At 41.5% G+C, this 15,085-nt stretch overlaps 1 protein-coding gene across 1 annotated transcript in view; it reads right to left on the bottom strand.

The window, feature by feature from the left end:
- Positions 1–15,085, bottom strand: part of LOC133139518 (ERC protein 2-like) — a 195,134-nt gene that overhangs the window by 75,859 nt on the left and 104,190 nt on the right. The window contains exon 14 of the mRNA XM_061259094.1: positions 677–773. Coding sequence (XP_061115078.1) covers positions 677–773 — 97 coding nt within the window. The remainder of the gene's footprint in view (positions 1–676; positions 774–15,085) is intronic.

Genomic DNA, 15,085 nt, shown 5'->3' with positions numbered 1-15,085 from the left:
CTTTACTCTGGTCTTCTGTATGGCCAAAAGGGGAAAGATATGCGATTGACTGGAGCCTGCCCGACCCATCCAGTCAAGCTTCATCAGGAAATCGAATCACGTCAAGAGTTCCCATACCTTATACGTACCTATAATAATAAGGCATTTTGGGATTGTTATTACCCAAAAGTTACATTATCTTGTTGAAGCCGCCTGGCTGACCGAGGCAAAGTGCCTCATAGTGGATCAGATGAAACCTGGGTCTGTCCCACACCTGGTCCACTATCTTTATGAACAGTACCTTTACCTCCATCTGCCGGGTCTCCCATATAGACAGTGACTTTAAGTGTAATAAATCTGAGGATTCATCCCAGAGCATGTGTTTTCAGAGATGCTTAGTGGCCCCCTGCTGCTAAGAGGAGGGGAAAGCTCTTGGAAATGGAGTGATGTAATGCAGTTCTCCTGATCCATACAGTGAGGTTACAAGCACTGGCTGAAGCTGATGCAGACTGACAATAGACAAGCTCGCTTGGAACTTGCCAGGAAACTAGACTGACAGTGTATTGGCCATGCAAAGTACATGCCTGTGTGCGTTTGGGTGCGTCCGTGAGTCTACACTCCCCAGTGACATTGTAATTTATTAGAGTGTTTACAAGGAGAAGGATTGACTGCCAAGCACACAGTCACACAGACTCACTTGTAGGTGCTGACCGCTGTCTGTCAGGCCTGGTTTCTTCTCCACTGGCTGGTTGTGCTTGATGTTAGTCGCCTTCTTGTTTGGGTCCTTTGCTTGTCTGCGCAGGGACACAAGGAAAGAGGCACATTCAGTCCAAAACCATCCTACTGTCACAGATTCCTATAGTCCTCACATGCTAGTGGTGGCTATTGGGTTTTGGTTGTGGTTGTTGGTGCTACACAATGCAGTAATGGGGTCCCTATATGATCACAATGGAACCAAAGCATTGTTCAGATTTTATATGAAATCAAAGCTTTCTTATAGAAGAAATACATATCCATATACACACTCATACAAGTATATGCCAACAGTATATTGTAAATCCCATTGTCCTGCTGCTGTAGACATCAAGTTAGTCAGACAAAGATAGAGTCAAACTAGGCTGAGATACTGCATCTATATGTATATATACATATCAAAACTCAAAACTAGCACCTCAACTGAGTAACTTGGAAGCTGCTTCCTGTCATATTGATGGCAATGTGAAAACCTTTTCACAGCACTCTGACTCACGGTGTGTAGCAGTTTTCTGACTTGTGCTATCTCCTCATCATGCCGGTGTGGTGACCTAAGGCCGAGGCCCTGTTCTTGGAGAGCGTGGCTGGGCCAAAGAGCATTTCCTGCCAGTGGTAGCTGGATGAAATTCCAATTCCAAGGCTCAGATCTTTGAGTCCGTTTACCTCATAACCTCACACTTCATTTCCTAATTCCCCTCGCAGCTCCCACCACCAGGGGGAATACAAAGATCTGTGGGCTTCTCTTTCACCCCAGAGTATTCTGGGGTTCCCGGTAGGCTGGCGGTGGAAGATAACCTGTAGGGCTTTGACAGGAGCCACGGCCCTGTGGCGAGATTGCTGGACCCAATTCTCTCATTCCCTGTCTCAGATTCAAATGCATATCGGAAATTGAATGCAATGTGTGCCAACAACTATTTGGGATTTTTTACATACATTGTAAAAAGGTTGTGAATCTATTTTATTTATCTTATATTTGTTAGTCTCTCTACACTCTTATTACATGCTCAGTCTAAAACTGGACCCAGTAAAAGTATTTGAAGATAATTGTCTGCTTTTATACAATTATAATCGTCTTCTCTCCTTGTAGTCTGAAGTCCTATTCCCTTTAGCCAACCCAACCAGAGGATTTTAAGTCAACAATAGGGCAGACAGTCCTGTACCACAACATGGTGAACATACAGTATTCAAACTCGGCCTTTAGATGTACTCGTATATGTAAAAGATTCATGAATGTCAGTGATTACTGAACCACATTTGAAATTTTAAAATGAAGTCAGAAGACAAGTTTATTCAACCACATAAAATAATAAAATACATGTTGTAAATGATCATTTAAAGACCCGTATTCCCATTTTAAACACAGATGAATCGGTTTTCCAAACGAAGAAACTCAGTGCTGCAGTTGATGCAGACAGCAAGACGTCAGCAGCTCCTCAGTAAAAAAAAAAAAAAAAAAGGCAAAATCTAGAAACAGGCTCAATGCTTTTCCCTGTACAACATCTACCCAGTGACCTGTCAATCAGCCGAGCCACCCAGATGTTCCTGGGACGTTAACATCTGTGCTGAAGTGCTGGCTGAGAGCTGGGCTCTGTGTGCAGATGTGGCCTGCCTGCTGCTCCAGTGCATCCAACAGTGACAAGCTGCAGATGTGCTCCTGTGGCAGGCACAGCAAGAGCACTGGAAAACTAAGCCATCCTTTCTTCTCTCCTTCTCTTATATAGCATACGACACACACAATGATTTTTTTGAAGTCTGTGTCAGAAGTCAGAATTAAGTTTTCAAGTGAGTGATCCTATATCTACTTGAGCACATCCTGTCATAATTTCTTGGAATTCTCCCTCTTTCTAACCGCGCATAACGTAGTCAGTCCAATCGACCATACCAATCACACTACAAAAGGACTACTGTGATAGCTAGAACACAGCAACACAAAGAGACACACCTATTTTGGCAGTGGTACATGACAAGGCAAGACATAACAGAGCGGATAGCACCTACACTGAGCACTCCAGCAAGTATATTGTCAGAGAAGCAGGCAGTTCTGTAAGCACAGAGGCGTGTGAAAAACAACTAAAATTAAAGACCGTTCTTTCTGTTTGGTAAGCACCCGCATCAGCTTATAAATCTTTGATATCCTGCAATTAATAGGAATAAGGTTCCTGGATTGTTTATCTTAACTGTGAACTACAGGTCTTCTTTTCAGTCCCACTAGGCATTCATGTTCCACACTACGCCACTTAACTTGAAAGAGGCCTAATCTTTCAAGTTAAACTGAAGGCCTCTTCAGAGATGTCTATGTGCTGTTGGTACTTAGCAGTATGGAATCAAAAGACAGCCTTTGAATAAGCGGTAGCTCTGGGCTCTGAGTTGACACATACAACGACGCAAAAGCAAAGAAACCTGACATTGACAAATTAGATTTTAAGAGAACGGTCAATTACTGTAAACAGCTTTTCAACCAGTAGTGTGAATTCGTATACATTATTCAATATTCTGAGACTATGGTGTTTGCTTTTCTGAAAATGTACATGTTTCTCTAAAGTTTGGGCAAATATTTGTGGAAAAGGTATCTTAAACTACTGTGTTGAGGTGTATGCTCCTTAGTCTGTCGCTGCCGATGTTGGTGGGTAATTTATGCTTCTGGCTTCTGAAAATAAACCAATAAATGAATAAATAACAGGACAAAAGCCCTGCCTTATAAACTGTAGAAATGCACTCTTCCCAGTCCTAGAGTAAAGAGAATAAAATGCAGGCACAGGGCCAAAAGAAACTGCAAACTTCCACCGGAGGTGTTGATAGCCATACTGACAGATACATGCCTCACGTAAAAATGCAAGGCACGGTCTCCTCCTTTCTCCCCCAGAAACACTGCTGCTGGCGCAACCGCCAGCGATCACACAGCGATAAGGACAGCCCACATCCATCTTTGAATGGGCTTGTTCAAACAATTGTCAGATAACTCCAGGGGAATTTCTGGTGGAAAATGTATTCAATGTATCCCGATAACAGTGACATTCCTTGGACAATGCCTCAGAATTTCAATGTGCCTCGGATATCCAGGACTCAATAAGCTTAACCAATGTCTGACCGCAGTTGCTGTGTAACCTCACCTCACATTCACACCAATACTCACACCACCCCCCAACATGCCCACACGCACACACATACACACATGCACGCACACACTCACACGAACGCACACACACACAGACACGCATGCACGCGCGCACACACACAAACACACACACACACAGGCACGCACACACACACACACACGCACGCACATGCACTCACACAAACACACAAACACAAACGCACGCACACACAAACACACACACACGCACACACACTCACACAAACACACAAACGCACATGCACACAGACACGCACGCACGCAGACACATGTGCGTAGACGCACGCACGCACACACACACACATTTTACACTCTGTTGACATAAACATCAAGTTTCATATACAATGTAAGAACACAGGCAGCTCCTTCTTTGAAAGACTAATTTTTGAAGCTGATGATAAATATACTACCTTACTGTACTTTTTCATTTCTAAATGTGCACATTCCAATGGCAAGACAAATAAAAACAGTAATACTTAAGACAATAATTCTCTCATAACTTTGTTATTGATTACTGCTGTTCACAGATGGTTTTGATTTGTATGTCTTTTCCTACAGCATACCAGTGGCTAATGGTATATACTTCAACAGTATTTCCCTCACAATAATATCTGAGAACTGCTAATGTAAATAAGTTATCACTGTCAAATGCCTGTATTCAATCAACATCACCATTTGATTTACAATTAGACTAAGCACTACAATTATTTTTCCAAAACAAAATTTGGCAAGTTCAACAACCACACATTAAGTTTACCACAACTAAGTTACTACAAAAAATATTCCTGTTTTTAATTGTTAGACATCAAGATATATTTAGCTAATGTGTGCAACAGAACATGCATAGGAGCGTAGGCATGTATGTGTCATAAGTAGCAGTAGCGAGTTAAGCTGGACCAGCCCACTTGACTAGAGTAACATTGCCGGTACATGCCCTCTGGCCTTTGGGATCATAAATCCCCAATGCTAAATTGGAGTTGGTTAGGTTAAGCGCCACAAACGTACTCTTTTACCAGATGACACGAGTGCCATGTGATCTGGGATTTCTGACAGCTTTTATCGGCCCATACAGCACATACAGGAAGTGCATTGTGGCTTCCAGCCCTGTTATTCAGAAGATTCTCTGGCCCCAGATGCGAGTGGCGGGAAAGAGCTGAATGCGTTTCCAAAGAGTGGTCTCTATCAAAAATACCAAGCCAGTGATACAAGTGACAGCTTGCTATGCTACAATGCTACACTGCAACAAATAAAACCTTGCAAGACACAAAAGGATACCTCTCGCTTTAAGTTGAGAACATCAGTGAGCTTGAATTGCATGCATGGACATTAAACAGGCCTTTTTAGGGTTTCTGCTAACGCAGAAAACATGCTTCGAGTGAAGGTCAGAATGGGTCTCCAGTCACGAAAGAAAGAAAGAATGTAATTAAACACAGAAAAATAAAACCAGGTGGTTTCTGCTCGGAAAACTCCTAAGAGTGGCATCTGAGACTGCTGTCTGCCATGGCAGCAGGCAGCTAGTATGGTGAGGGGTTTCTTGGTCTGAGGAGTCATGGGGCAGCCCTGCTCTGACAGAGAAATGGCTACTCATTCCAAGGCAACAACAGGTCTCCTGGAAGGGGTGCCACTGTAGTAATAATGATAATAGTAACTGGCAAGGTATAACACATGTATGGATGTATGGGTTGTCCTTTCCTTTCAAGCCAGTCTACATCTGTACTGCTTGCATATTATTGTATAAAATTGATTCTTTATTACATGCACTGATGATTTACAATTGGTCTAAATTGTAGATTCATAGTGCCTTAAGAATATATGCTCAAATTCACATTTTCCCTAATTTACTGTACATTGCTGCATATGTACTTATTCCTTTATGAGCTGAGATGGGAATGTGTAAAATACTGCTACACAAATTAGTTCCTCAGCCTGCAGGGAACATCTGTGTAAAAATACAGCAAGGCTGCTGGTGCATTCTGAAAATTCAATTCACCCTTTTAATGTGGAAATCAGATGTATTAGATGACAGGGACTGTTAATCCCATTTGCATTACAGCCTGCCATAGAATACTTCACAGTCCATTTTATTTATTTATTTATTTATTTATTTATTTGACGTGTTCCTCAAGTTGCTTGTATGCCATTTCCCTTTTTATTAGCATTTTTTAATTACTTTAATTACAGTTGTATGATTGGTTATACAGCAGTTTTATGTTTACGACTTGACTTTTTAACAGTAAACTAGTATGATTCTCAATACAATTAGTTTGCATTGCCATTTCCAATGGCATCCCTCTATAGAACAGTGTGATGCAGAATGTCTGTATTGAAAAGCAGCAATGGTAATAATGAAATATGTAATTATAAACTGGAAAATATTATACAAAAAGAATGTAAGAAAAAAACCCACATGGTAACCAACAGTAAGTGGTCCAATTACGTTTTTATCTTGAGGGACAGATTAGAAAAGAAAAATGGTGTCTAATGCTGTTTAAATGCTACCACATACAGCATGCTCTAATGCACTGGTGTATCAGAGCTTACAGAAATGATGCTTGTGTTTAACGCCTATGGATCAGCAGAACCACCTTTCACTGTGTCCCTATGGGGATATCGGCTCTCTGTCAAAAATCTGGGGAAACGGTCAAAATTATTTCTACATTTCACCAGAAAATATGCCTTCACAGTCCACTGATTGCCCTTGGACATGAACACACAGACAGTCAACGGGAGGGACACCACGGACCTCACACAGCTCACTCAGATAATCCCACCCGAGTGTTTGTTATTTTTCATTCTAAATGGGGATGTGGACAGAAAATACTGATGATCTACAGATGCATGTCCAAACACAAAGGGGGAAAAGGGATATCTGACTATCCTCCTTGTACTGAACTGTTAATATTTACAGCAAGAAGCTGAGGGAGGTTTGATAAAGTGAAGGTTGGTGCCTTTACTATGTCTGTGAACAGACGCAAACAAAAGAAACAATTCCTTCACTTTGAGCCTGGTTTTTATAGTACATGGCCACAGCTTTTTGCTTTGCCCTTAGAAAGCCAGCCAGAGAAAGGGTGGTTATTTGAAGGCACACTTATACCATCAACCTGTTAGAACATCATTACAGGACGAGCATTGAAAATATCTTCGGGGGACTCGCCCATAAAAACCTATAGTTACATGTCTACCTTTATGAACCCAGAGCAGGGGAACAGCAGAAAAGGCCTTCGAGCCGGTGGAAGCAATATGGCGGAAACAAGTTAGCATTCACCAACTCATAAAGGACAGAGTCAGGAAGTTAAACAGACATGCCTTTGCATTTACTGGACAGTGAGTTGATCAAGATGAACTTTGCACCCAAAGCAGGGCAACAAGGCATCAGTCTGATGGAATTCTACACCTCCACAATCTATCCCAGAGGCAAGAGCAAAGGCAAGAGCCCAACTGTAAATGCAGAATCTCTAACCTTCACAGGAAATTGTATGTGGTGTACTTCAAACCTGCCTTTGTGTGGAAACCTGCACACAGGCAGGGCGTCACCGCGCAGTGAGATAGCATAGCTTTCGGAGGGGAGCCTGGGCCGAGAGAAGATATCGTTTAACTGTAAAAGCAGGAAGTGTGCACACTGCAACAGACATTACACCATAAAATACTTAAAGATATCAGTGCAATATGGAAACATTCAGACCCTCAATCATCAGTAATAAGCCATTATTCACATTTCCTCAGACATCTTCCAAGAGGACGAGTCTCTGTAAGAAGCTTCCAAAACAAGCAGCTCAAGTTTATTCCTGGCTGCGAAAGCCTTCAAATGTTCTTTTTTCACATTAAGGTTCTGGAGAAAAATGACAACTATAGTGTAACATATTACTCCAATGGCCACGGGCGATGAAAATAGGAATTGTCCCTTGACGAGAACATACACTTGCTCATGTGCTGACGGTATTTCATATTTTTAAGAGCAAATTCTTTACCTCGTTTCATTTGAAAACACTGGGAGGGAGTGAAAACATGAATTGAAGTATAAATACCGGACATCACCATATCCAGAAATGAAATGCACCAAATCACTTGTAAGACCACCCATCTGTCATATTGCTATGTAGTACCACAGGCTGGTTGTTAACAGTCTAGCAGTTTGGGCTTCGACCATGAGAGGAGGTTCTCTTAGTGTGGGTGCATAATGCAATACTGTATGTGCTCATTTAAAGATAGAAAAACCCATAATGCACAATAAACTGCAATGACCCTCCACATTCCTCTCTGTCCAATCAGAGGAATCAACATACAAAAGCTAAATCAAATACATGCTTCTAACTTTAAATGTTAACATAAAGAATGATATAATAAGAAGAATGAAGAATAATGAGAAATATGACTTTCATAAATTGAAAATTTGATTATAGCGCATAGCTATGGGATCTCAGCTGCAACTTCTTCCAGATCCAACATGATTCCCCCATCCATGCCATGTGCATCAGGACAATGAACTATCCAGGCAACCATTGAAGTAAATATGTATCATGCAAGGCTAATCTAAAGCTAAAATATACAAACCCTGCAGGCCAGTCCTTTTAGCACACAAACAAAACACACGCACACGCACACACACTCACATACTCGCACACACATACTCTCTCTCTCTCTTTTCTCTGGAATGGAACTAGTACATTAGACTTAATCAAACCAAGGGGAGAAATTTCTGGCAGGCTTATTTCCCATAACAAAGCCAGCTACAGAGTCTCATAAAACAGAGAGCAGCAGAAGATACTTTAGCAAAAGCTGAAGCATACACAATCACATCTGGTATAAATCACATCTCTTAACATCCGTTCCAATGAGTCTGTACAATCTACAGCACAAGCCTTATCCAGGCTTACTCTGCACAGGCTTTGATCGACTGGACGGGGAAGGCCTGTGTGAAGAAGTGTCTGTGTGGTGGACGTTTTACGCCCCTTCACCTAACCTACCCCTCTGCTTCTTTCTGCGGCAACAGTAAATAAATTGTTGAATTTACTTATTTTGAATCGCACACTATAGTAAACTATTTAAACATCAATAGACATTTGTTTCCCTTGCGCCTTTCACTCATCGATAAAAACAGATAGCTGGAATGATAATGTCAAAACAATATAATTTAAATAACACCCAGTTTTGGAGCTCTCTACTTGAGAGAGCAAACAGTTTCTGACGGAACACACCTCAGCCAAAAGCCTGACAAACACAGCCTAACAAACTCAATCATACAGACAGCATGAAAGATTTTCACTCTGTGATGCTCACACCCTTGGCTCTTATCTGCAGCACATTTAGTAGCACGCCAGAGTAAATATACTCATTTAAAAGTCATTATTTCACACCAGTGTGTCCTCAGACATAATATGTTTTTGAGACCACAACCTCCTGCTGCTTTCTTTTTTTAAATACCTCACCTGCTGAATATAAAGACTTTTACTCTGGATTCCAAACTAACTATTCTACATGGTAGTTCTGTTCAGTCAGTGAGAGGTTCAGCATTTTGTATACAAGTCTTTAATCACAGGACACTCAGGTGCCCAATCTGTATAAAGCAGTGGATCTATGTGCATTGAATGTACAGTAACTGAGATGAGAGGGGTATAAACTGATCCATAAGGGGAATACACTTACCAGTGGGTATGTTAGGGAACAGACGGGTATATACTGATCAGTGAGCATGTTAGGGACCAGAGTGGTATGTACTGATCAGTGAGCATGTTAGAGAGCAGAGGGGTATATAGCGATCAGTGAGAATGTTAGAGAGGAGTGAGGGGTATATACTGATCAGTGAGTATGCTAGTGAGCAGTGAGGGGTATATACTAATCAGTGAGTATGTTAGGGAGCAGAGGGGTATATACTGATCAGTGGGTATGTTAGGGAGCAGAGGGGTATATACTGATCAGTGAGTATGTTAGGGAGCAGAGGGGTATATACTGATCAGTGAGTACGTTAGGGAGCAGAGGGGTATATACTGATCAGTGAGTATGTTAGTGAGCAGTGAGGGGTATATACTGATCAGTGAGTATGTTAGTGAGCAGTGAGGGGTATATACTGATCAGTGAGTATGTTAGTGAGCAGTGAGGGGTATATACTGATCAGAGAGGGGTATTGAGCCATAGGGGAGCAGTAGACCAAGGATCTACTAACCTGGAAGTCAAGCTGTAAGAGTCAGGGCAGGAGACGGCAGCAGGAGAGCCGACAGGATGGAGAGGAGGAGTAATCCAGAGAGAGGAGGAGTAATCCAGAGAGATGAGGAGAAAGTGAGCAAGGGATACATTAGAAAGGAAAAGCAGGAAAAAGAGCAGGAGGAACTGAGCAGCAGTACAGCTGGAAGCACGGGGCATTGGGAAACATCCAGCAGCTGATAACCACATTGTTCTGGAGAGCTCATGCTGTACGCCGTCTGCTTCTGAAGCAAAGGATAACAGGGCCGATAAAAGCAAGTTCAAGGGAAGGCACAGACCGGAGAAATGCAAGTTCAAGGAAAGGCACAAACTGGGACACTATCTGGGAGGAGGCATTTGAAAGTGTTTTTTATGAGGGCTTTCCATATTCCAATGAGATGTTTTTCCTACATTTAATGTGATAAATTACCTGCCAATAAAGAGAAACTTCAGAAAACAATTCATTAAATTAGATTAAATTAATTTATAATTCTAAAACGAAACCCAGCTCCTTTAATCTATATTCCCTAAGCAATGAAGCCTAAATGTTTTATACATGCAAAAGGTTTAGGCACATGCAAATCACTATCATGACAATTTTTCTGTAGCCAACACCATTTTCAGGTTAAAATGTTTTGTCAATTGAGCCTAAAGTGCTTTCTCGGATACACAAGTACATAGTATATGCGTCTAAGGATGGTGCATGACAACGTACTGTATAAAGACTGAGTACATAGTATCACCAAACTTTCCGTGACATATGTTATCCTATTATACGTTATTCCAAAACATTAGCACCAGTGTAATTTATTGGAAATCATCACACATTTTGCCACAGCTGTCTCCCAGCCTCTGCATCCTGAATTGAGTAGCACTTCTGAGATTACAAAGATCAATTGCAGAGGCTTAACTCAACAACATCATTGCTCAGCTTTCCTGATAATGTGGCAAAAAGATTTATGTCCTTCAAAATGCTTGTTATTTTCTCCAGAAGAAATCCAACAACATAGAGTATGTAATGCTAGTGTAGTAATAACAACAGCCTTGAGTGAATTGATCACATTCTGTCTTGCAGGGAAAGGTGCTTGAATATGTGTGTGTGTGTGTTGTGTGTGTGCGTGTGCGTGTGAGAGATAGAATAAGGGAGCAAGACAGAGAGGGGGAGAGTCAGAGAGAGGAAGAGAGCAATAAGTGAGAAGAGGAAGAGAGGAAGATGAAGGCGATAGTATGATAGGTTTGAAGGAACCTGTAGACATGCGAAGACTACTCTATTATAAGTAAGAACCTTTTTTTACTGTACAGAAATTATTCTATCATTAGGCTTTAACAGAAATGCTTCAGTTAGTTCCTGTTTCCATTTTCTGAAAAGCCCAAACATGTGCCAGAAATTTGGAGTCAGGACTTGCTGTTATATTACTGCCAACAGCTGGTTTGGAATTCAGGTTCTACAAAAGTAAACTTGATAAAAAAGCACCCATTGTCAAATGGTAAAAACAACATACGGTCTTAAAGCTTGTATTTATGATGAATTTGTAGGTTTGTGTATTAGGGAAACGCTACTTTGTGTGGCTGTGATACCTGCCTGTATTAGTAATCTCCTGTTTTTTCCTTCCCACAAAGACAGCACTATGTTCAGAGCTTAATAAGAGCAAAAAGAGTTGGAATGGAAACTCAGATAGAGGAGTAGAGATGTGAACACAGGAACTTTGTCACAGGCATTGGTACAGTGTGTAATGTGGGTCACCGTTCTCGGTTCAGAGTTAAGAGGGGCAGAGGTTGTTTTAGAGCTGTAGAGGGTACGCTTAAGATCTCCGTGTGAGCTGCAGATTAAGTGTTTAGGATTACCGTGCAAAGTCTGAAGGATTCATTTGTGGTCAGTAAAAAATATGGAAGGAGTGTGACTGTAAGAGAGATTGTGTGAGATGGTGGCAGAGTATCTATTTGCATTCGGTGTTTGTGCTGTAAAAAATGAGATTACAGTTTGTGTGAAGTGTACAGCAGAAGTGTCTCAGTACACGAGGTGGTTCTACATGAGGTGCCGCCAGTGGACTAGGACTAACATCTGGGAAGCATGGAGTGTTTCAGGTCAGTGTATGAGGTGCAGGGGCTGCGTCAACATGAGCAATGGTGGCACAGGGTGTGCTAAGGGCCACCCTACAACATGAAGGGTGCAGTCAGGGTCAGTGCACTAGTTTTAAGCAGTGTTACCAGTCAGCACATGAAGTACAGATATTGTATATAGGCTGGGCTGCATACAGGTCAGCAGATTATCTGCAGAGCGTGCGTTTTCAGGAAGATGGAAGAACGAGCAGCGAGGACAGTGCCCATGGGCAGCATGCAGAGCTACAGACGCACACACGGACGTCCACAAAGATGCAGAGGTCGACACAGACGCAGACGCAGATGCGGACAGACCCAGCACAGCTCACACACTTGCCAGGGCAGAGCACTCACTTTCCCCAGAAATCCCACATCAGCCCCCCCATCTGCTGCGGGGCAGCCGACACAGACAGGTGTTGATCGGGGGGTGCTCTGCCCCACAACCCGGTGGAGGGGTAAGGGGCAACGGGTGGATGGGCGGAACAGAACAGGTGGTTGGGGGATATTAGGGCGGGGGACAGGACAAGATGGTAACATGGCGGAGGAGGACACAGAAACACACAGGTCATTATACACACGCTGATCACTTCATGTGCATGAGGCACCAAGACAGCCATCCTCAACTAGGCCGTGATGGCACGCTTGGAGTTAGGACATGATGAAACGTATAATAAAGTGATACATCAGCATCGCTGCTTTGTATAATCTGTTCTGTTTGCATGCAACATATTCAAGCAAAACAGTCTGCTGCATGCACTCCGTCTTCATGCAGATTTAGCATCGGCATGGCAGCTATTGTAAACTGAAAGGTTTCATTCCATTACAGTGAGAGTACACTTCACCCTGGATTCAGCCAAACCCAACTAGCCACATCAAAGGCAGCAGTGTCGCTGTAACTAAAACAAACCTTTCCGATATTAATTCAATGTGGTCCTTTTCTTGCCATTGCATGATAAGACAGAGGCAGTGAGAGCTTGTAACTCAGATCCATTTTCACTGAATGATACAATGATTTATTCTAATTGGATGTTTAGCTTGGGTCTTATTTAATGCTAATTTGGGCTGTGCTGTCTTGACATGAGGGAGTCCTTTCTCAATATTTACCTCTCTTTACCATAGCAATAGTTTCCTCCTTGGTAATATAATAACAACATAGGAATTACAATAGAAATAAATTACAATATATGCTTGATATCGTACATGTCAATGAGTACCACAAATTTCAGGTCACAATTGTACCTTTTTCCTGGATTTTCAGTACTTCCTTGGCACAAACCAGATTAATTCCAGCATTTCTCATAAGTATAACGCACACTTACACTGACTGCAGAACGGTTTCTACACACATTCACCACCCCATACCTGCCAGTAGATGAGCCCAGAAGGACTTTCAAACAGCTGCCATAGAGGCAGAAGACACAGACACCCGATGAATTCTGAATGAGTTCAGACTGCAGTTTTGGGAGGTGTGTGGAGTGCTGAAGGTGGAGGATATCCATATTTTGACTGTGTGTATTTGTACACCTGAATGTACCCATGTTTAATAAGATATTTCTTTTGGCATTCACACTGAGGCCTGGACTGTTTGGCATGAACAACAGGTAACCTAAATAAGAAGCATATCCATACATTAAGAAGCAACTAAGAAGCAAATCTGTACATACGATCAAAATTGTGTACCGTTTTGCCAGTATTAACAGAAGAAGCATAAATATGTTTTTTTTGTGCTTTTTCTAGATCAGGCAGCATGACACCCCCTGGCATGCTTTCAAAATCCGTAAACTCAGCATGCCAGTAATCACTCATACAGTATATGAAACCACAGGCGTACTGACACCCAGTGCAACTTCATAAACAGACCCAACTAATTTATCAGCACAGCCTAATTCACAGCTAAAAATGAAACGTTACTTACACAGACTTTTTAAAATTACAGATAAAACAAACTCTGTAACAAGTTTATTTCCGTTTTTTTAAGAATTTGGCAACATTGTAGATTTTCACATGCTGAGGGGACAATTTTTAAACATTTCAGGATTTATCTTAATTTTATTTCCTCAGTGTTTGAGGTTATTTTCCCCTATACCTCTATTCAATAAATGAAACTACACATGCAGTTGTTAGAAGGAGCTAGCATCTGATGGTAACCCAAGATTAGCAGTTTGCATGTTTAAAATGATACTAGAACTAGATACATACTAGATACAGAACTAGACAGTTTCAGAGGACAGGCATAAACACCCAGGGTAGTTGCAGGGTTATGCAGAATATTAGTAACTAATGTACATTAGTGTGGGGGAGGCATGCTATGCACATCACTGCCAGAGGACAATGCCTCCTACACAAGTACAGTTTAACAGGACGTGATTTTGATGGGAAAGGGACCAAAACAGGGAGAAACAAAACACTTCATAAAGGTAATTCAGAAAATATGTAGAAAGAGCATCATTATTATATATGTACATTCATATACATATATATTTTAGGTTTTATCGAATGAAAGTCGCATTTGTTTGGCAAAGCCAACTTGCCTTTCAGTAAGACTAACTTGTCATCCTTTGCATTTTGCTATTTACGATAACTGCAATGGACTTATCGATGGGATAAGATCACATCAGATCAAAATGGATCAGAGCCAAACAAATGAGCTTCTCATTACAAATAAATACATGGTCCACATGCATTTCTCCCAGTGAAAAAATCCACTGTGCATGAGAGAAATCATATGTGCAGAAGGGGAAGGCAGCACTTCACTCTATGAGGAAATAACACAGTAAATGCATACTCACCCAGGTCTGCAAATGAAAATATAGAAAAAAACGAGAATAAATAAATATAACTCATAAAAGTGTAGTGTAAATGAGTGACTTCCCTTTCCAACTCAAAGTAAAACATTTTTCTTCACCATATACAGAAAAGTCCTTGACCAAATTGCGTAATTAC

Source organism: Conger conger, chromosome 10 (assembly GCF_963514075.1).
Source record: "Conger conger chromosome 10, fConCon1.1, whole genome shotgun sequence".
Classification (NCBI taxonomy): Eukaryota; Metazoa; Chordata; class Actinopteri; order Anguilliformes; family Congridae; genus Conger; species Conger conger.
This window is presented reverse-complemented; position numbering and strand designations above follow the sequence as displayed.